General features: G+C 42.2%; 1 protein-coding gene and 1 long non-coding RNA gene across 2 annotated transcripts in view; both read right to left on the reverse strand.

Moving 5' to 3' along the window:
* On the reverse strand, nucleotides 1-1,116 carry LOC131734664 (uncharacterized). Its single transcript, XR_009327063.1, has 3 exons — nucleotides 973-1,116; nucleotides 824-874; nucleotides 1-737 (listed from the first exon to the last, which is right to left on the reverse strand). It is a non-coding gene; the product is annotated as an uncharacterized LOC131734664 (long non-coding RNA).
* A 7,498-nt stretch (nucleotides 1,117-8,614) lies between these two features.
* LOC131733282 (neurotrophin receptor-interacting factor homolog) overlaps nucleotides 8,615-24,569 on the reverse strand; it is a 44,501-nt gene continuing 28,546 nt past the window's right edge. The window contains exon 2 of the mRNA XM_059021161.1: nucleotides 8,615-8,619. Within this exon, the coding sequence (XP_058877144.1) occupies nucleotides 8,615-8,619 (5 nt within the window). The remainder of the gene's footprint in view (nucleotides 8,620-24,569) is intronic.

A 24,569-nucleotide genomic window follows, 5' to 3' on the forward strand; every position in this document is an offset into this window, starting at 1 on the left:
CGCGATGCAGACTATGCCATCTATAGTTTAACGAGAAATAGAACCTCACATAACCTTATTAATCTAGCAGCAATATTTGGGTACCCCACACAGAGCCCCTCTCAAATAAATGAAAAGACAAAAGAATGGAAATTGGTTGTGCCAACAAAATCTTTATTATCAACAACAACACTAAAACCCACAATTGCTGCAGTGCAATTACACACAATCCTAACCATATATCTTGCACAATAGAATAATTGCTTATTTATTGTCCCCAGCGACACCTAGAGGAGAGATAGAGAAACGTCCATCCAATTAATAAATATTTGGCTGCTCCACCCACCAAAGCCCAGAAGGGCAGTCAACCACCACCTGTGATAAAATAAACAAAAAGAAACCACACGTGAATTATTAAAGTAAATATGTTAAAAGTGTAACTATAAACAAAATCACCACACCAAACATAATAGTGCACAATTCAAAAAGAAAACACAACCCAGCACCTTACTTGACTAAACGTTCAATGCTCTGTAGAGCAGAGCAGCTACAATAGCGACGCTCTCCCTCGCAGCTCCTATAGACACACACTAAAAGCTAGCTAAACGCTGCACGATACTATTAAAACTGTAAAGACAAATAAAAACGTGCGTACACAAACTAAAACAAACAAGGGACAATAATAAGCAAAAACAATGTGCAAGATAAACACAGGGAAAGACAACTAGCAGAAACAGTGGCTGGCGGCGTTCCACTTCCTACAACAACAAAAGAAACCTTGTTACGCCGCACCACCACAACAAATCTAACACAGCAGTTACATTGAAAACACAGTTTCCATTACCTCGGGAGAGTCCGGAATACTGACGTCCAAAAGAATATCCGCCGACTCGCCCTACAATATACCAATAACAATACCATAAAACCAGGACACCAAAAGAGTACTGCACATAAAAATTAAGAGGGAGCAAAACAATAGTGCAACCGGCTTACCTCGTCACAGGGGGAACCACGGGAACACAGGAACACCAAAACACAGCTGCACATCGACTACCTGGTTCTCTTGCACCCTTATGGTGCCGATATTTATACTGCCAACAATTAACACTTCCTGGTTCCCGCGGTCCCACCTGTTACATTCTACCCCCCCTATTTTGCGTCGACGCCCCCGTCGCCAATACTTTTAACAACCACTGCCCGAAATACCAGGTAGTGACTCGACTATGCAACTGTCGGTGCCTGGCCTAGTAAGATTCGCAGCCCTTACTGCTAGACCTGGAACGTCTTCGATGTGTTGGACTACAGACCTAGGAAGGTTGTGGGGATTAGAATGATAACCTGCAGTACTCCGTACGGTCCGTCGCAAAACCTCTTCTACCACTGGGGCAGTTTCCTCCTGCACCACTAGAGACTGCTGTCCCAGTTCCTCTTCCTCAGATGATAGAATAGGGGCCTCCTGAGGTACTGGGACTCTGCTACACACCACACTCTCCCCATCCTCTGATGATGTATCTTTTCCTGCAATGGGAAACTGTGAGGGGAACAGGCCAAAATCAAGGTCTACAGCAGGTGACGTTACTTCCACCACATTGGGATGAAGTGGTCTTAACTCCCCTCGATGGACATGCCGAACTATCCCAGTTCCATCCACAGGGGCAACAGAATAAACTGCCCCCTGTCCTTTAGGGGACCGTACCACTTTATACACCATAGGGTTCCAAATATCCTGAATTTTATTCCGTCCTCTGCTGCTGTGGTTCTTCAAGTAAACCAATTGCCCTTCCTCTATCCTCACATCCCGGACCTTCTCGTTATGCCTTCTCGCCCTCCGCTGTGCCGCATCCAACAGGCGCTTTCGAGTCTCCCCAAAAACTGTTTGCAAATTCTCTTGATGTTCCGCTAGCCAGTCCTCCACAGTACCCCCGGCTGGCTCCACTTCTCCAACTCCAAGCCGGGAATCTATAGGCAGATGAGGTTTTCTTCCAAACAACAGATAGTAAGGAGACTGACAAGTACTCTGATGAACCGACGTATTATAAGCAAACAACATTTGGGGAAGATGAACAGCCCAGCGACGTTTCTTCTCTGGAGGGAGTGTCCGCAAGAGGTCATGGAGAGTGCGATTAAACCTCTCACATTGGCCATTCCCCTCAGGATGGTAAGGAGTCGTCCGACTCTTCTGCACCCCATACAGTTGGCAGAGCTGGTAAATCAAGGTGCTCTCAAAGTTTCTTCCTTGATCTGAATGAATTCTCTCAGGCACTCCAAAACGATAAAACCACTCCTGGACTAATACTTTAGCCACCGTACTAGCTCGCTGATCCCGAGTTGGTACTGCCTGCGTATACTTTGAGAACACATCTGTCATGATTAAAACATTTTCCCTACCATCACTAGAGGGCTCCAATACAGTAAAGTCAATCGCCAACACTTCTAGGGGCCTTGAAGCAAGCATCTTCGGCTGAACCGCCTTGGACAATGTACATCGAATGCATTGTTCACACCAGTGCTTAACATCCTTCCCCATACCTGGCCAAAATACCCTCTGTCGAATCAGGTGCATAGTTCGCTCCACCCCTTGATGGCCATGGTCATCATGTAAACTAGTAAGCACTTCTTTCTTAAGAATTTCAGGGAGTAAAAGTTGTAAAAACTTCTTACCTCCTCTTGAAGGATATGCAGCACGATACAGCACATCTTGCTTTTGCTCAATCCGTTCCCACTGACGCAACAGTTCCAACACTGGCTTTAACAGCCGTGTTCTCTCGATATGGTCCGGTCCATAACCCTGTCTCCAAAAATCACAGAAACATCCAGTTACAGGGTCCTGGGCCTGCAAGGTGGCCAAATCAGCTTTCTGCCGAATAGGCAGAGCCGTGATGGTACGCTGATTTGCTTCCCCTGGCTTCACGTCCTGACATTGAAGTCCTGACTGAGACCGTCGTAGAACAAGGGGAAGACGAGATCCCACTGCCGCTCCAGCCTCAGCAACCATAACATCCTCCTCATACTGCTGAGACAGGGCATCGGCATTGCCATTGAGTCGACCAGGGCGATACTTAATCTCAAAAGAGAACGATGCCAGTTGTGCCACCCATCGCTGTTCTAGTGCCCCCAGCTTGGCAGTCTGCAAATAACTGAGAGGGTTATTATCAGTGTATACCAGGCAATGCTGTCCGAGCAAATACTCCCTGAACTTTTCCGTCATGGCCCATTTCAGGGCCAGTAGCTCCAATTTCATGGAGCTATACTTCTCCATTTTCCGCTCTGTTGGTCTCAACCCGCGACTAGCGAAGACAATGGGACGCAATTTTCCATCTTGTTCTTGGGACAATACAGCCCCTAGCCCCTGATGACTGGCATCTGTCTCCAAAACAAAAGGCTTTGAAAAATCAGCATAAGCCAAAATTGGCGAAGAAACAAGTTTAGTTTTTAATGCCTGAAAACATGCATTGCACTCCCTAGTCCAGATGCTCTCCGTAATAACCCCTGGGCCTCTCCGTCCTCTTTTACCAGCTCCTGCTAACTCAGCCACTACCTGATGAAGGGGGGCCGCCAACTTTGCAAATCCCTCAACAAACCTACGGTAGTAACTGCAGAATCCCAAAAATGACTGGAGCTCAACAAGACTTCTAGGCCGCTTCCATTCTGCAACAACAGTGATCTTCTCAGGGTCAGTGGCTACACCCTCACGGGAAACCAAATGCCCCAGATATTTAACTTTTGTACGGAAGAAACAGCACTTACTGAGATTAGCCTTAAGGCCCTGATGTTGAAGGCGACTAAGGACCATTTCTAGACGTCCCAGATGCTGTTCCACAGTCGAAGAAAACACAACCACATCATCCAAGTACAAGAGGAGAGATTGGCAGCTCTGATCTCCAAACAGTCATTACAGGGGCATTACAGAGTCCGAAAGGCATCCTGTTAAACTCAAACAGACCAAAAGGGGTACAAAATGCAGTTTTATGCCGATCAGGTTCTGCTACCGGAACTTGATTATATCCGCTTGCTAAATCAAGTGTGGAGAACCAACGCGCGCCTGAGAGGGCATCCAAGGATTCTTCAATACGGGGTAGGGGGTATGCATCCTTCCGGGTCCGGGCATTAAGTTGCCTGTAATCAACACACATACGCAGGCTGCCATCTTTCTTCTGCACCAGCACAATAGGAGAAGCATAAGGGCTACTACTCTCACGAATAACCTGGCTTTCCAACAGCTGCTTTATATGGGCCTTTACGGCCTCATATTGTGAAGGGGGTATTCTTCTATGTCGTTGGCGGACTGGCACATTGTCCACCAGGGGGATCTCATGGGTAATAACCTTGGTACACCCTATATCACCCTCACCCTCAGCAAACACAGTATGGTACTTGTGTAGCAACTGCTGCACCTGCTGCTGTTCAACTAAGGTTAACCCAGATAAATCAAGGCCAGAAAAATCAGATAAGGAGCCCATGTTACCAGATGGTACACCCTGCACATTAACAATTGCAACATGTTCAGGGGCCCCTACCTCCTCAATTTGGATACCGGTAGCAGGCTCCTGCACTACCTCTACCCAATGTGCTGTCCCCAAAACTTCACGGGGATGTAAATAGGCTACATTTACCACCGGTACCTGTACCTGCCCCTTTACTATATTTACTACAGCGGAAGGCAATAGGAGTCCAGTAGGTAGGGCACCTTCACCTGGCCCCAAGGGTTCTAATAGTGCTGTCCATGGCAACATACTACCACCCTGAGGGCCGGTAGCCTGAACCATAACCATCGTGCCAGCAGGAATACTGACTAACCCAGCTTCCTGCACTTTTATCTTACCCACCTGGGATGTGCCAGTCACCACGCGTCGACAAAAATGAAGTGCCTTCTGCCAATCTACACCTGCATTAACAACAGGAGGGACCTGAAAAAGCACAGGCCCATGTTGTGAGAATAATTCACGATAACACTCCTCAATTACATTCATTCCCAGAAGCCCTGGTAGCTCTCCTCTACAACACTTGGCCCCAATGCCTGGGGGGTCTTTAACAACCAAAACCCCATGACTGGGAATTAACTTCCCCAATACTTGTACATCCAACTCCAAATAGCCCACATACGGTATCTCTAAACCATTGGCAGCTTGAAGGCTTAACCAACAACAATCTCTAAGCTTCCCTCCACATCTAAACTTAAAATTCTGGGAAAAGAAACTTTCTGTAACAGTAGTAACCATTGAACCAGTATCCAATACACAAGGCACTAAGACCCCACTCATATAGACTTTCACCACCGGACAACGGCCTAACAAACATGATACCGCAGTGGCGCTATCTGGAGTAGCACTGGAGCCTACACTGCCCCCAACCAATGTATGGCTCTGTACACTGGCGGGCCCTAGTTTTCCGATGGCAGAGTCCTGCTACTGGGCTCTAACCTCCCCCCATCACTACCAGGCACTTGCCCATGTTGTGACTGCTCTCGCACACAACGCCGCGCAATATGGCCAGCCAGGTTGCACCGATTACAAATGGGCCTCCCTTCTGAATCATACCAATACCTAAAAAGGCTCGGAGATGCCCCCTGTCCTTTACTAATAGCCCGTGGCTGTTCTAAGAGCTGTAATAAGTGATCAATTTGCAACTGTTGACTACTTAAAATCCCTCTAATTTCCTCCAACTCAATATCCTGTGTTTTTAATACAGCAACCGCTTCACAACTGCCTTGGACCTCTGATTGGATACTACCGAGTCGGGCTGGGGGAGCATGAACAGCACTAATTGATCCCTGTTCCCCTTCCTGAACCCATCTAATTGCCTCTTGACGTAAGGCTATTAAAGTAATCTGTGGGTCTCGACGTACGTTACCTTTTAACTCCTGGCGCAACATACTGTCTCGCACATTCTCTGCGAATTGATCCCTTAGCACAATCTCTGAATTTGGAATACCGTTAGAATTACTCCGCAAGACCATTTCGAGTAAGGACATTAATGCATGGGAGTACTCATTAAGAGACTCCCCCTCTTTCTGCCTTCGCTCAAAAAACTGCTTGTACAAACCCACATAGGACTGAGAACAGCCATATAATTCAATCAATATTTTAAATACTTTCTCAGGATCCTCTCTTTCTTCCTTGGATCGGTATTTTATCTCATTTCTAGCCTCCCCTTCTAAATGGTCATATAAAAAAATTGCCTGATCTACTTTAGACATATGTCGGGCCCTAATGCTAGTCCGTGCTTCCTCCACCCAATCATCAATAGACAATCCACCAACCATGGTCTTACCCAGGGCTTTCTCCTGGTACAGCTGCAAGTACATTCTGCTGTCTAGCAGCCAGGGTATCATGAGCTGCCCTCAGCGCCTGCAACTGCTCCCTCAACTGCTCCATTTCTGCCATTTTAGCACCTTAAGACAAGTTAGCGCTAAAATGAAAAATAAACTTGATGGGGAGTGTTCTCTAGGGTGCTGAGTCTTCTACATCCACGTTAGAAGAGCCAAGCCACTGTTTCCCTATCACTGTTTCCCTATCACTGTTTACCTAGAGCTCTTGATATGGTTGACTGGTGCACCATTACTCCACTGCCAGCCACTGAACTCTGTAGCTCCTTCAAAGTGATTGTTGGCCTCTCTGTGGCTTCTCTCACAAGTCTCCTTCTTGTTTGAGCGTTGAGTTTTGAGGGACAGCCTTTTCTTGGCAGTGCCTGGGTGGTGTGATGCAGCTTCCACTTCCTGATTATTGATCCAACTGTGCTCACTGGGATATCCAAACACTTGGATATTATTTTGTACCCTTTCCCTCATCTATGCATTTGTATTACTTTATCTCTAACTTCTGTAGAATGCTCTTTGGTCTTCATTTTCCTTCAGATTCACAGCCTGACCAATGATCCTTCAACAGTGGGGTTTTTATCCAGAAAATGTGACAGCAACTTTAATGGTTCACAGGTGGAGGCCAATGGTAAGGTAACTGTGTCCTTGTTAGGGCAATTTCTTTCATCGGTGTAAACTGGGAGCTTCCACAGCACGGGGGTTGAATACTTATGCAAGCAAGATATTTCAGTTTTTTATTTTTCTTAAAAATATTTCCCAACATAAAACCAATGTCACCTTACAATAAATGATTTTGAGCTTCAGTGTTTTAAAATAAAATATCAAACAGAACGAAATTTCAATGTACCATTTGTAATTCAGTAATATGAGAGAATTGGTCAGGGGTCTGAATACTTTTTCAAGGCACTGTGTGTGTGTGTGTATATATATATATATATATATATATATATATATATATATATATATATATATATATATATATATATTGTTGGCAGGGCAACTTCTTGAACTCCATACAGTTCATACAAACTGTTTTAAGATTTCTGAAAAAATCATGACCAAAGGGGCTATAATGATAGGGACGCTTCTGAAAAAGATGCACACCATAGGTAATTCCATTTCATTTTGTTCCTGAAGTAAAATGTACTGCAAGTACTCCAGACCCACTACCTCCTTTTCTTTCCCTCCTCTTCCTCCTCCCCCTCCTCTGATCTCTCTATCTCTGTTCCTCTGGAATCTACCACACTCTTTCCCTCCTCCTCAGCTAAGAACCTCAGAGTCACCCTGGACCCCTGCCTCTCTTAATCCCAGCACATCTCCACCCTGGCACGCACTGATTCTTCCTGAGCAACATATGAAGAATCTGACCCTTCCTCACCAAATACACCACCCAGCTCCTGGTCCAGGCCCTGGTACTCTCCCGCCTAGACTACTGCAACTCCCTCTTGGCTGGCCTCCCTGCGTCCGCCACGCATCCACTCCAGCTCATCCAGAACTCTGCTGCTCGCCTGGTGTTCTCTCTGCCTCGCTTCTCCCATGCAACTCCACTACTCCGCTCACTCCACTGGCTCCCGATCACCGCTCGCATCCAGTTCAAGACTCTTGTACTCGCCTACAGATGCCTTGACCAGACTGCACCCAGCTACCTCCAGACCCTCATCTCTCCCTACACCCCCACTCGACCTCTCCGCTCCTCCTGCACTAGAAGACTGGCTCTACCTCCTCTACGTTCCCCTGCCTCCACAGCCCGTTCCTTCTCCACCCTCGCTCTGCAGTGGTGGAATGACCTTCCTACAGATGTCAGGACTGCCCAGTCTCTGACCATCTTCCGACGCCTCCTCAAGACTCACCTCTTCAGACAGTACCTGTAGAAACTCCTCTTTTCCATCTGGACACTTATCACTCTTCCTTAAATGCACTTTATTTGCTCTTATCTGCTCCCTATTTTACTGCATTTAACCCTGTACTTTAGAGTACTGTAATCTGTCAAGTGTTATTTAATCTGTAGTATTTTGTATTTAATTATATCCTGATGTAACTATCACTGACACTTATCTGCTCCGTTATTGAATCGTATTTTGTCATATACTTGTACTTACTAGAACCAAAGTGATAATATTTTATCTTGCTCTTAATTGTATTAATACTTGTACTGTGATTCTTGAAATGTATTTTTGTTTATGACTGTAAGTCGCCCTGGATAAGGGTGTCTGCTAAGAAATAAATAATAATAATAATAATAATATGTCAGTGTGTGCTGGCATAGCAACATGCTCAATACCTACAGTACAAAGACATAGGGCCCCTCTGATGTATGGCTCATCCTGCAAAACCACATACACAACACACCTACACATTATTTCCACATGCAGATTTGAAAAAAAATAAGACTTTTCCTTCTCGTATTTCTCGCCAATAACAGACGAAGTTCTGCCTAATCCCATCATTGCTGTGTCTCTTATCTGCCAGGTGGCTCTCCTGAAATTGGTGTAAACAGTTCCCAGTGTCCTCTGCTTAACATATGCTTTTTCTGATGCCTCATTTCCACTGCGGGCCAGGGCTGGTGCTGGCCAACCCAAGCCAACAGACACGCGTTTCTGTGTTTGTTACTAACGTGGCCAAATCCTTAAGTTGTTGTCCTGTATTTACAGGTCGCTGGGGGATTGTGGGACTGTGTTGTGCTGCATGGGATTGTGGGATTGATGTGCTGTGTTTTAAAGAAACCCGTAGCAGTCGAAGTTCAGGGAAAGAAACTGCCCGAGCCGCGGAGCTGCAATTGAAAAAAGTTTTGTCTCTATTTTTATTTTCAGACTATACATGATTGTAGACGGCGTTCTCAAAAAACAATTTTCCAAACCAAAAAGAAGATGGATTGAAAGTGAATCTGATAGCTCCCATGTTAAAAACATCCCATGTTAGGGGCTCCTGAGTGGCGCATCTGGTAGGATGCACCCTATAGCCCGCTGGTCACCGGTCCGAGTCTATTCTATTGCTGACCGTAGACGGGAGCTCCCCAGGGGCGGCACACAATTGGCCGAGCGCCGCCTGGAGGGAGGGAGGGAGGGGGAGGGGGGGCTTAGGTCGGCCAGGGTGTCCTTGGCTCACCACGCACCAACGACCCCTGTAGACTGGCCGGGCGCCAGACTGGGGCTTGCATGTTCCTGCCAATCCGCCATTTTTCACACTGTGGATCCACAGTGAAGCTACTCCAGCACAGATCTGAATGGCTCCACCGCAGACCCGCAGGCGCCCTGTCAGCCACAGGGGTCACTGGTGTGCAGTGAACCGTGGATTGCCCTGCTGAACTAATCCCTCCATACCCGGGTGGCGCTCAGCCAATTGTGCTCCGCCCCCTAGGAACCCCCGGTCATGGTCAGCAATGCCATAGCCTGGATTCGAACCTGCGATCTCCAGGCTATAGGGTATGGAGTGCGATTACTGTCAAATACGAGAGAGCAGAAACACAATTTGTAACTATAAAATGCAAAAAATACAACCTCTCAAAAAAAAAAAATTCACTTGCGTTTTTATTTTACCCTTACGGTTCTATTCTGCATGTGCTTGATTCCCTTTCTATGCTTACAAATCTTTTCTCTGCTCGCTCTCAAATTGACAGTAGTTATTCACTCCAAAAAATCTGCAGATGTGTAGAGGCAGCCTCGATGAGCATTTCAACCCAAACATGACGGAAAACCAAGTACTGTACCAGCTGCTTCACAGACTGAGGTATTTGATTTCCATCATTTTATATGGTTTAATGTTCCGTAAGTGTACATAATGCCATTTTATTTTAGTTTTGACACTTGTACATACGTAGGTGCAAAATCGTTAAGTACTTACTGGTCAATTACCTTTTCAAAGCTCAAAACCGGGACACATTGTAAATAATTAGTAAGACTAATTTAAACCGTATAAATATAGGCTTTTTTTAATGGTTATTAAATAGCCGTCCTCTCACTCAGTTTTTTTTTTTTTGCTTGCTTTTGGTCCCTTGTGCATGTGTGGCCAGAATTCCTTTATTTATTATCCAATTTGTTCACATTGTTTTTCATGTTCCCTACATGTTGAAGTTTAGAATAGAACTGTAAACTAAGGGATTCGAGCGCGCGTAGAATAAAAACGCAAGCACATTTTTTTTTGAGAGGTTGTATTTTTTGCATTTTACAGGTACAAATTGTGTTTCTGCGCTCTAGTATTTTTGACAGTAATCTCACTCCATAACAGGGCGCATCCTGCACTCCACGCAGAGTGACTTTACTGGATGTGCCACTCGTGAGCCCTGAAACAAACAATCTTAACATTGGCTCAATGCAAACAAAATATTCCAAAAAGGGGCGACAGCAGCCAAAACAAACAGCTAGGTTTTGTTGTTGTTGCTTTACCTGGCAAAAAATACCATGATCTCTCCCGTAAACCTGTAACAACCCCCAAGACACACTTTACTCTAGAAATCACTGTAGAGCTCTGAATGTTTACCGAAGCATGATTACTGTTAGCAGACACAGTTTCCTGCTTTCCGAGAGAACAGTAAAGCTTATATGTATGTATCTACAAAAACGTCACATGCATGTTTTATCTTCAAGAAAGAAAAACAGCTTCTATAAGCTTCTGGTTTACTAAATGTAGAGCGTGCTGTTCCATCGTGGCATTCTCCACACAGGTACTATTCAAAAGACCCTGCAGCTCAGTGTCAGCTGTATTTCCTGTGTCAGCAGTCTGGACATATCGAGTACAATAAAGCAAAGCAGGCCAGAAAAATCATCCGTGGCTGGCCAGGGCTGTTGTAGCCAGCAGTGGAAACGCATCTTTAACGGCCGTGACCAGCCGAGGACATGAGGCATAAGTCACTGCCTTGGCCATGTAAAAACTTCACAATAAGAACCTGTATTTTATTAGGTTCACATGCAATGATATTGTATATAAAATAAGCTGCAGTTTTAATCTTAATGGTTTAAATACCTCTGACCTTTGACCCGTCATTATGAGCTCTGATAAACTGGTCTTTCGCTTGTACAAATAAACAATTGGCAAAAGTGACAGGTATCTATGATATGACCACAGTCTTGACAAATGTGAATATAGAATTTGTTATGTGTTGTTATATGGCCAGTGTTGGATGGCTTGGTACAGTAAATGCTGAAAGTCTGCTGTAGAGATTATTTGCTCAGTATGAATTTTCATCTGAAGTGGTTTTACAAAGCTATCCGCATGCTAGAAAACAAATATCACAAATTGTCAATCAAACTCATCCCAAACCAGGCCAGTCCAAAGACTTAAGTAATAGGCTAAATAGACATGGAGCTGCAGGTATAATACATTGTGGAGCTTAAAAGAAGGAATCGCAGAGCACAGAAGAAACAATTCGCAGGCAACATCAAAAACGTCCAGTGTCTAGACTCTAGACAGAGCAAGGACATTACATCTCCACCTTTAGATACGTGGCCATTGAAAAATTGAACTAAGACCAAGGTGGGGGGTATATATATTGGATTAGAGATATTCGCAAACTTTTTAGGTTTCACATCTACAAAAGACTAAAGAAGAATTAAGTATAAAGGATTTTTTTTTGTGTGTAATAATCCTAATCGTGTAACTCTTTCTAATACAATTATTTTTTTTGTAACAATTGACTATGTAGCTCTAACAAATTGATTGCTAATTTGCTTGTTATGGGAATGGATGAAGTTTGCCAGTCCTTTGTCTATTTTGTAGCCTGTTTATTTTAACCAATAAAGTATTTTCTTGATATGTGAGTTGCAGGGCTGTGCAAATACTCAGATTTCCAAGCAATTCCCTTACGATGTTCTCTGTGTCGGAAGGTAAATGTGTTCATTTAACAATAGGAAAAGCTGCCTTTCCCTTCTTTGCACTCATCTATGTAACTGAGTATCAGTCAATGGCATTGAGTGGTTTAAAAGTCGCTTGAAAGCAACATTTTTGGAAGAAAAAGCAAAACATGTTGCAAAACTAGCAATTGCTGATTCGTCACAGACGCACGAACCTTCCTTAGCCCTACTGCACCTTAAGAGCTAATTGCCCTGACCGAATTATCTAGTGGTGTTGTATACTGGAAGATGTAGTTGTTTTGTCGAGGTCAAATCTTGCCCAGGACTACAATCCCACACCCCATTTCACTGTGCACTGTGAGACATGTTTCTTTAAAAGGGGAAATCAGGAAATGAATTATTTTATATCAAACAGATAAAAGAAAGGAAGTAAACTAATTGCAGAGAAGTACATGAACACATGTGGGTATATGCCATGAAGAGAGTGCATTAGTGGGACATTCTTCCTACATACGTCAGCTGCCTGTTACATTTCAAGAGCACCCGTCATTTAGTTGTGAAATGAACTAAAATGTTGATCTGAAAATGTGATGCGAGATTCCATATTACAGACAGGCTTAAACACATGATCAACCAAATATAATCCAGAGAGGTTTAAACACATGATCAACCAAATATAATCCAGAGAGGCTTAAACACATGATCAAACAAATATAATCCAGAGAGGTTTAAACACATGATCAACCAAATATAATCCAGACAGTTTTAAACACATGATCAACCAAATATAATCCAGAGAGGTTTAAACACATGATCAACCAAATATAATCCAGAGAGGTTTAAACACATGATCAAACAAATATAATCCAGAGAGGTTTAAACACATGATCAAACAAATATAATCCAGAGAGGTTTAAACACATGATCAAACAAATATAATCCAGAGAGGTTTAAACACATGATCAACCAAATATAATCCAGAGAGGTTTAAACACATGATCAAACAAATATAATCCAGAGAGGTTTAAACACATGATCAAACAAATATAATATATTATATGTTTGATCGCCTCCATTATGTGTTCACCTCTCCTGTTCAGTGGCTGTCAATATTTATTGTCACAAATGATAACCAAAAATTGTTTTATGAAAGTCACATTCAGTCATCTTCAAAATATTGGTATAGTTTGGCCTTTCTATTTGTCTGTGGCCAGTGGAAATTTGTTTTCTTGTAATGTATCAAAGGTAATTTGCATGCTCACATTCACCAGGCAAACATGTTTTTTATTTTATTTTTTATTTTTTTTTAACTTGGTTTACAGAGTGAAGGTCCTAATCAGTAATGATATACAGCAGTAAAAAATATCAGTGCTTCCAAACAACCAACCATTGATTGGTATATAATTGCATAGAAGAGCAAAAGGCAGTATTTCTAGTTGTGGTATTAACTATATTTAACAAGATTCAGTTAATAACAAATGCAATCTCAGCAGCTAAATAGGTATGGTAGAAAACACACATTCAACACATTCTAACACGCAGAAATGTTGACGGATTTGCATTGCAGGCATGCAAATGTATAATTACAGCAACTCTGACAGGTAAATGGAAAACATATTCAGGGATTGTAGTTCCTACAACAAGCAGTCTTGGAATGAAGCAATTGTTAAACAATCCTAATAGCTAATCATTGTACACACAGTTCACAGAATAGTATACAGTACACGATAAAACAAAAACATGCAATAAATATTTAAACCGTTACACTACCATTCCAAATACTGTATAATAATCTCTTCAACTAAATGCAATTCAGCTGCAGCAGCTCAAAGCATTTAATAATAACAATAATAATAAAGAGAAATCCTACAATGATATTTCTTTTATATGTAGATGTCACAAAGACGGCCGGAGTGGGTGGCGTCAGACCAGAAGCAGGAAATAAACAGACAGAGAGGTGTGGTTTGGTGAAGCTGAGCGAATGCTTTCGCTCAGCATTTAATAAACAGAACAGAAAATAAAAGGTTTGAAACAAAAACAAAGGACACGGCACTTGCGCCAAAATAAATAGACAAACAAAACGGACTAGACAGTGCACAGACAGACGAACAAAACACAGTGAGCAGATTTAACTATTCTTACTTTCCACAAATACCTCCGTCTCCAATCCCGTTCTCCACTCACCGAACACCCAACCCCGAGTGAATGCTACGTGTCTCTATATATACTGTTGTGCTGGGATTCAATTACTAATTAATTATTCACTTGAATCCCAGCACGTGAATTCATTACGTGCAACCCCGTGCTCACATATTACATTTAACCAGCACGTGAAGTGATTTGTGCCCTCCTCGTGCCTAAATACAAATCTACATTTTTAAATACACGTGAAACACAGACCCGTTTATATCCCGTGTACCAATGACTATACACCAACATTAACACACGCAACATACAACACATAATATGCACACAGGGGTGGGGCACATTGCCACATATACCCCCCCCTGTGCAAAGCACACATGGCCTCAACGGCTTCAGTGGGCCCATGGCTCCTGCTACTCTGCTCCTTGCGGTGGAGGCAGAGGCCATGGGGCTGATGCTGGCCACTCAGAGGGAGGCTGTGGCGGTGCTGGCTCCCTCTGCTGTGGCGGCTGGGCTGGTGTGCGCCGTGCTCCCTTCAGCAGCATAAATAGAGGCTGCTGGGGGACACCAGCATCCTGCCCTTCTCCCCCCCAGAAATATTCAGGGGGTTGAGCCTGCAATTCCTCCCCTTCTGGCTCTTGGGACGGCAGCGATGGCTCCTCCCCCTTTAGCTCTCGGGATGGCAGCAGCAGGTGCACCAACAGGCATGCTTCCTCTGCTGGTGTAGATGGGGACAGCAGGCATTGTTCTTCTGCTGGTGGAGGTGGAACCAGCAGGTATTGTCCCTCTGCTGGCAGCTTGGGTCCTAGGGCTGTGGAAGCCCCGACTTCCCTCTCTTCGGGCTGTGGACGCACCGACTCCTCCCTTTTGGGCTGTGGACACACCGACTCCTCCCTTTTGGGCTGTGGACGCACCGACTCCTCCCTGTTGGGCTGTGGACGCACCGACTCCCCCCTCTTGGGCTGTGGACGCACCGACTCCCCCCACTCAGGCGTAGGACGTTCGGGCTCCCCCTACTCAGGCGTAGGACGTTCGGGCTCCTCCCACTCAGGCGTAGGACGTTCGGGCTCCTCCCGCTTGGGCTGTGGACGCTCAGGCTCCTCCCGCTCGGGCTGTGGACGCTCAGGCTCCTCCCGCTCGGGCTGTGGACGCTCAGGCTCCTCCCGCTCGGGCTGTGGATGCTCAGGCTCCTCCCGCTTGGGCTGTGGAGGCAAAACCAGCAGGCATTCTTCCTCTGCTGGTGGACCTGCTACCTGGGCTGCTGTTCCACTTATAACTGCCTCCAGGTAGCTGAGGACCAACCCCACACCTTCCTCCCAGGTGCTTACGGTCTGTTCCCTCTCATACGCCTCCCATCGTTCTCTGTCCATAAACCGCAGAAACCGGACGGCTACCGGTATAGACTGGGCCTCCCGCCCAGCATTCTCCAGGATCCAGTCCCGCACTTTGATGGCGTCTTCTGCCATTTTTTTTTTTTCCTTTTTTTTTTTTTAATCCAAAAATGCGGTTCCTGCTCTGGCCTGAGTCCTGGCGGCGCTGTAGATCCCACGCAGGATACCACGTGTCACAAAGACGGCCGGAATGGGTGGCGTCAGACCAGAAGCAGGAAATAAACAGACAGAGAGGTGTGGTTTGGTGAAGCTGAGCGAATGCTTTCGCTCAGCATTTAATAAACAGAACAGAAAATAAAAGGTTTGAAACAAAAACACAGGACACGGCACTTGCGCCAAAATAAATAGACAAACAAAACGGACTAGACAGTGCACAGACAGACGAACAAAACACAGTGAGCAGATTTAACTATTCTTACTTTCCACAAATACCTCCGTCTCCAATCCCGTTCTCCACTCACCGAACACCCAACCCCGAGTGAATGCTACGTGTCTCTATATATACTGTTGTGCTGGGATTCAATTACTAATTAATTATTCACTTGAATCCCAGCACGTGAATTCATTACGTGCAACCCCGTGCTCACATATTACATTTAACCAGCATGTGAAGTGATTTGTGCCCTCCTTGTGCCTAAATACAAATCTACATTTTTAAATACACGTGAAACACAGACCCGTTTACATCCCGTGTACCAATGACTATACACCAACATTAACACACGCAACATACAACACATAATATGCACACAGGGGCAAGGGCACATTGTCACAGTAGACTATAGAGAAGGAGTCATTTTGTGGTATAGTTTTCATTTTGTCTTGATCCGTCTTTCACCCACTCCCTGTTAATATACAGGTAGTGTCACTAAAACAATATTAATTATGGTGTGAAATTGGAATCACTTTAACTATGTCAGGGTTTTTTTGAATGCTAATATATCAGATGTACATTTTTTCTGTGCCTCATCACATAAGGGAAAAAAACTATTCAAATGTTTTATTTCACTCAACAAACAATTAGTCGCAGGAAATCGTACACAGCCTGTAATAATACAGTTCACATTACTGCTTGAAAATAACAGAAATACAACTCAAAAGAAAAAAAAACTTATATTAGAAAATGAAAGTTAAATCTGCTCCCTCGTTGAGCCATTTTTATTTAAAGAAAAGGCTTTTTAAATACAAGCTATTATTCTGATGTGCTTATAGCCTGCTATGGGTATTACACATGACAATTTATTTGAAGGAGATAAGGGTCCCACTATCACGGTAAAAAGGGTGGTATCAAAACGACATTAGGATGTAGGTGAATTACAGCAGAAGCCAGGAGTAAAGCTTGGAGGAGCACTACACTTATTATTGAAGTTGTTTTACAACAGGATTCAATGCTATGATCTTAGAGCTTTATTGACTGAGCAGTATGGAGAGTTTGGAAAGTTTGCTGCTGAGGCTTCAGTGCTTGTATCAGCAGCAGTCAGAGGTGTGTGTATATTTACAGTATTTGTAATTTATATTTGTAAAAAAATAAATAAATAATGTACAGTAGAAACAGATTAACCTCTTTGGAAAAATATTCATAGTTTGGGATGTTTTAATAATGTGTAAATAAGGTGGAGGTGTATAGAAGGGTTGCTGTTTTTTCAAAGTAAATAATTATACGTTTATGTTAAAAGAAACTAATTAGTAATGTTGTCTGTTTGGTTGTGTGCCTTTTCTCATTGTGCTGTAGTTTCTGTCTTCTGGCAATGCTAATATTAGTAATTTATTAATTGCTTTTAACGACCCATCTTGTGCCAGAGATCTTGCAGGACAAAGTATTTACAAATCCTGATAGGGAAGGGAATAAAATAGAAAAGCAACTATAAAGGTAGTGAACTGAACTGACTTAAAATCAGATAATGAAAATGAATATTTACAGGAAGAAATACAACATGGAAATGAGACAGGGGTGTGTAAAAAGGGTGTGGGAATCCACTGAAAGGGACAGAGGGACTGTGGTTGACACAATCCCAAGAAACTGCTGGGTGCGTTGCCTGATTACAAAACTCATCTTAAAATCAGATAATGAAAATGAATATTTACAGGAAGAAATACAACATGGAAATGAGACAGGGGTGTGTAAAAAGGGTGTGGGAATCCACTGAAAGGGACAGAGGGACTGTGGTTGACACAATCCCAAGAAACTGCTGGGTGTGTTGCCTGATTACAAAACTCATCTTAAAATCAGATAATGAAAATGAATATTTACAGGAAGAAATACAACATGGAAATGAGACAGGGGTGTGTAAAACTGCAAGGGACAGAGGGACTGTGGTTGACACAATCCCAAGAAACTGCTGGGTGTGTTGCCCGATTACAAAACTCATCTTAAAACCATTCATATCATATAGAATATGCAAATAAGGCTGTCTTAAAGGAAACCTGATGCCGGAGGCACATGTGGGTTATGTAATTCAGTTGAAAAGGCTGGTTTAGTTTCACTGTTGAAGGGTGTAAATACAGGGATATGCTTGTGCTAACTATTTTAACGCAAGAGAAAATCCTAAAGGGTCCAATAAATATTATAATATTTTCAGAGTATTGTAGTCTGTTTAGCTACAACTCTGAAATCTAAAGTTGTCCATTTTATATATATATATATATATATATATATATATATATATATATATATATATATATATATATATATATTACACAAAACTCGAAGCTAATGTATATTTGGTAGCTTTTTGTTACCCAAAACTCATAATTTGCTACTAGTTTTTTTTTTTTTTTTAATGCAGTAGCATTTTTCTGATACCTTAAGCTGAAGTTTATAGGCCCGACCCTGAGTGAACATGTACATAATTACCAGTATTGTTTTTTTAAACATGTACATTATCTTTCATTAAGTGGGAAACCATTGCTAATAGAGCTTTCCTATTTGTAGATGACTGAGTGTGGCAAAGTGCCCCCCCTGTGTATGTTATATGTTACGTGTTGTGTGTAAATGTTGGTGTATAGGCATTGGTACACGGGATATAAGCGGTCTGTGTTTCACGTGTGTGTAAATTGTATATTTGTATTTAGGCACGGGGATGGCACATCACATCACGTGCAAGTAAAAAGTAATATGTGAGCACGGGGAATTGCACTTTAATTAATTCACGTGCAGTTGTACCGAGATTCCAATTGAATGATTGACTAGCAATCGAGTCTCGGTACAACTGCATAAAAGCTGCATGTTTTCACTCACTGGGGGTTGGTGTTCGGTGAGTGGAGAACGGGTTAGGAGACGGAGGGTATTGTAAAGCAAAATAAGTAGTAAAAGAAGCTCACCGTGTTTGTCTGTGTAGTCCGTTTTGTTTGTCTGTTTATTTTGGCTCAAGTGCCGTGTTTTTGTGTTTTGTTACAAACGTTTATTTTCTGTCTGTTTATTCATTAAATGCTGAGCGAAAGCATTCGCTCAGCTCCACCAAACTCCACATCTCTCTGTCGTTTGTGTTCCTGTTTCTGGTCTGACGCCACCCACTCCGGCCGTCTTTGTGACACTTTGTGAGGTTTGTGCCGCCCCATCTAGATATGCGCAAGGCAAAACAATGCAAATCGTATTGAACAGTGAAGTACAAATACTGTCACTAATCACAACGTGGATACAATTTCAAGGTATGAAGTTGATTTTATAGCCCAAAAGTAAATTAAACTGGAAAAACATTGTGATTTTTTAAGACAACAAGCAATGACCGAACAGGATATTAAGTTTATTCAGTGTCTATAGAATGGTGGCTCCGGTTTTGTTATAATGTTAACCCACGCAAAAAATGAACACATAATAGGCAGATAATTATTACTTCATGACTACGAAAAAATAAATAAAAAACAGGCACAAATAGTTATAGCTTTACCATGATCCAAGTAACAACTTCCTTGTTTTATCAGTACGAATAATAGATGAAATACAAACTTGAGGTGCATGAATTTATCTATATGTTTTCTTTTTATAACAGATTATCACTACGCTGCCTCACAGAATTTAAAGTCTTGTTTACAGTTACAGACGTACAGATGTACAGCTCCAACTATGAAACTGAGTGTCCAATTACCAGCAAAAATATCCCACAAGTAGTGAGTAGACATGCCGATTTGGATGAAGAACAATTAAATGAACTAGAAGGTAGCAAAAAAAAAAAAAAAATCAAGTATATTTTAAGTATACAAAAATAGTAAAGTGAAGCGTAGTTTGAATATACTTTAAGCATACTAATAGTGTACTTTTTTGTATACTTAAAATATACTTGTAAAGCATATGAGTATACTTACAGTATACTAAAGTGGGCCAATTTAGGACCAAAATAGTTTAACAAATTATTTAGGAAGTGCAAGGAAAGTATACTTTAAGTATGTGAAAAGAAGTATACTTTTATATACTTTTTATAAACTTAAGTCTATACTTAAAGTATGTTTGAAGAACACTTTAGGTATGCTGGTAGTATATGTGAAGTTTACTTTTAGTTTACTAGAAGTAATATTATTTTATACTTAGTAGATTCAAACTACACTTTTTTCCAAAACATGCAATTAAAAAAAAACAAAAAAAACTTTATTGCTGAACTCTGTTTCAAAAGTACAAATACATGGTTGATGAAATACTTTCATAAAGTATCCATTACTACAACATTGAGTAAACAAGTAGTAACATTAAGTATTAATTATGTACAACACAGTTATTACGAACATATTTTAAATCATTTAAATGCTTATTTTTCAAAAGCTATACAGGGCTGTGTGTTACTGAACATCAACATTGGGATCAATGAAAATAAAAACACTGCAATTTCTAACTGTATACAGTCTTAATTCAGGAACAGATAGGCAGGTGCAGTATGTGCTATTCAACCACCTGGGACTACTTATCACTATATAGGACAAACAAACTCTCCAAACATTGATCAAGGCCTACCTCCAAGCAGAAACGTCACATACCAGATTACAACTCTTGTCTGTTTTTTTTGATGACTACACCAAGAAGGAGTTACAAGAGCTTATCCCTGGATTAACAAAGTGGCACATTGATTGGGGTAGAGCACATGCGTTAGAGGCAGGGCCAGGAAAATCAGTAGGTGGCAGTAAAATACACAGGACACGCCTTGACCCAATTAAGACTTTCTGGCTGTCCTGATGAGGCCTCATCTCCTTCAGGATTTTGCGTATGGAATCAAAACTTTGCACCTTGACTCCGGAGAAAACATCATCATTCCTGCAGCCATACGGACCCTAATATCTTCAAGGATAATCCAACAATATATCCAACATTGCAAAAGCATTGGTTTTGAACCTCTTCGTGTGCGAACACTGTTCAGAATGATTGAAGTATGTGCTGCTTATCAGCAAAAGTCACTACAAGGTCTGGATTATATCTCATCAGATGGAGCTGAAGTGTTTGACATGCTCTCTGAAGTTGTTGATGTTCTCATGTTGAACGGGGCCCCAGCAGCATGGGCAATGGCTATAAAACAACATCTGAAATCAGGCAAACGCTACCTCAAGACAGACTACAAGACCCATGTCAGCATAGAAGATATAAGCACAGACCACTGTATAGCATTTTCTCTGAGTGAGAAAGGGAAGGAGGTATTTGCTATACAATGCAACCACAACCATGATGCTGATTGTGATACTGTAGATGTTCTGATATAGACAACTGCCTTGAAGAGATGGAAAACATGATGAGGGAGGAAGGGCTTCTGACAGAGGAGCAGAAAAGTCCTATTCAGTTTGATTTTGAGCAGTCAATTGCTATACACCATTGGAAGGCTCATTTGGTGCATGTGGTCAATCAGGAGTTTGCAAAGCAAGTTGTGCTAGAGCAGCTTGATAACCATTCTGTTCTGATCATCATGGATTGGGTAATGAAGTTTTTGCCTATGCAATACAGAGAGCAGATGCTGGCTGTTATCACAGTGCTTCATTACTGTTATCCTTGCCATCTATGGGTGAAAGGACAGGCATATCCATTTCACGCTATGATTTCTCAGACCCTCAAGCTGGAAAGGACATTTGTGACAGAAAGACTGCATCCATGAAAATGCACATTAGACAGTATGTGAGTGAGAAACGCAATGTTCTGACTGCAGAGGACATGAAAGAAGCCCTAGAATCGCACTGTGGTATTAAAGGCTGCAGAATAGCGGTTATGGAGGTGATGGCAGGCAAAGGGCATAGAGAGCAGAGGTTGGAGGGAATCAGGGCATTGAATAACTTCCAGTTTGAAGTATTGTTATTATTATTATTTATTTCTTAGCAGACGCCCTTATCCAGGGCGACTTACAATCGTAAGCAAATACATTTCAAGTGTTACAATACAAGTAATACAATAAGAGCAAGAAATACAATAACTTTTGTTCAAGCAAAGTACAAGTGTGACAAACCACAATTCAACAGTACAGCAGATAACAGTGATAGTTACATCAGGATATGATTAAATAGTGATAGTTACATCAGGATGTGATTAAATACAAAATACTACAGGTTAAACACTTGGCAGATTACAGTATTCTGAAGTACAGGATTAAATGCAGTAAAATAGGGGTCAGATAAGAGCAAAATAAAGCACATTTAAATGAAGGGTGATAGCGTCCCAGGATACAAACAGAGGAGTTCTACAGGTGCTGTTTGAAGAGGTGAGTCTTAAGGAGGCGCCGGAATGTGGTCAGGGACTGGAAGTAGAAGGTGTGAGGGCATGGAAAGGCTACAATATTGGCAAAGGGGAGTTATTCCCCTACTAGAGATTCCCCCGGATGTCACAGGAGGCCACATCGCTAACTGTATGTCAACCGTTTTGGTCCTTCCCATTCTTTTCAAGGACAAATGTCATCCAAAAGATTGGGTACAAAGACACTATTTCAGTGTCCTGAAACTGGATGTGTGGCAGGCTTTGCAACAAGTGAAGAGCAGGAAGAGCACATGGTTGTTGGACAACATTGTCGAGAAACGGAGAGGGAACCCACCTATGATAAAATTCGAAAGAAGTGGGCTCAAACTATAGCCGGAATTTCTCTGTTTGGACCAGAGAAACTCAGCTTTGAATTGTCAATAGGACAATCCACCATCCCAGGCAAATCCAAAGAGGAAGGCTGGGCTATACGCTCAACAGTGAACGGTCAGAAAATGTTAAAGTATCTGCTTGACATTTTCAATCAGGGGGCCAAAACTGGCCAAAAGGCAGATCCAACACAAGTTTCCAGGGACATGAAACATACCAGAAATGACAAAGGACAACTGCTTTTCAAAACAGAGGAGTGGAGAACAACCAGATAAATCAGTGGCTAGTTTTCACGACTAGCCGCTGCACAGAGGTGTCAACAAACACCTGACTCTGATGATTATGATGACCCTCAAGAGCTGGAGGCATTGGGAGAGGAGGAGGATTGGCATACACGGCGCAAGGCAGTCTATGACCAAATTGACATTAGTCACCCTCTCTTGTACGGTCAAACCAATCTCTGCCACTTAGCCAAGACAAGGTGTAAAGAAGCAGTTAAAGGACATTGTAGACCATTATCATCTCCCAATTTCAGGACATACCTCTGTTGTCTGTGTCTTGCATACCTCTGTTGTCTGTGGTTGATAGACAGACAGGCCACCATTTCTGTTATTTACTGGTGTGTTCAATTTTAAAGATTGATGTTCAAGGGCACAAAGGTTTTATTATTATTAAAAAAAAGTAGCAAACATTCAACAAATCACGTCATAATTTCAGTGACTGTTATAGAGTTGTTATAGAGTCCAATGTAAATGTTATAGAGTCCAATTTAGTGTGTTGCTACCCATGATGGGTTGAAAATTATTATAATATGTAAAAATGTGATGTGGGGTGCCTTTGAAATTATTAAAAGGTCCAACTTTGGTTATGTTAAGGTGTAATGACATTTAGATACAGAATTACTGTTGTAACACCCTGGTACACCACTATCACAGCATTCTTGATTCCAATGCTATTCATTTGATATTTCTAAATAAAGGTCATGACCACAAGTGATTTTAATTTGAATTGTAAGATATTTACCCACAGCACACCCAGTTTCAGATATGTGTATTCTTCCCAAAATCAAAAAGTGTCCCCCAAAGAGCCCCCTGTAAAGCCCTCACTGTATTAACATCCCATGTATGTTAAGGTTTCTATTAAAAGAGGGAACAAGCCTTTATTCAAAATTGCCAAGCTTTTTTCTTGGAGTTGTTGTGAGTGAGCATCCTGCTCCCTTCAATATGAGCCAATTTTTCAGAAATATGTTTTGAGATTTTTTATCCCAACTTTGAACACTGATACTACCACCATAATTTAATAACCAGGGCTGTAAATGTTCATGGTTGGAGATCTCCTTTGATACTAACATTAAAAGCAGGAGCTCAAGTCATACAGTAGTATGAAATTTTAAGATCTGAAAATGTATATTTTCGATGGCCACTAGGGAGGCTCCCAGATCTCAGAAACTAAAAACATATGAAATCTTATAAGAACTTAAGAACATAAGAAAGTTTACAAACGAGAGGAGGCCATTCAGCCCATCTTGCTCGTTTGGTTGTTAGTAGCTTATTGATCCCAGAATCTCATCAAGCAGCTTCTTGAAGGATCCCAGGGTGTCGGCTTCAACAACATTACTGGGGAGTTGGTTCCAGACCCTCACAATTCCCTGTGTAAAAAAGTGCCCCCTATTTTCTGTTCTGATTGCCCCTTTATCTAATCTCCATTTGTGACCCCTGGTCCTTGTTTCTTTTTTCAGGTCAAAGAAGTCCCCTGGGTTGACATTGTCTATACCTTTTAGGATTTTGAATGTTTGAATCAATCTTCTTTGTTCAAGACTGAATAGATTCAATTCTTTTAGCCTGTCTGCATACGACATGCCTTTTAAACCCGGGATCATTCTGGTTGCTCTTCTTTGCAATCTTTCTAGAGCAGCAATATCCTTTTTG

Source organism: Acipenser ruthenus, chromosome 4 (assembly GCF_902713425.1).
Source record: "Acipenser ruthenus chromosome 4, fAciRut3.2 maternal haplotype, whole genome shotgun sequence".
NCBI lineage: Eukaryota > Metazoa > Chordata > Actinopteri > Acipenseriformes > Acipenseridae > Acipenser > Acipenser ruthenus.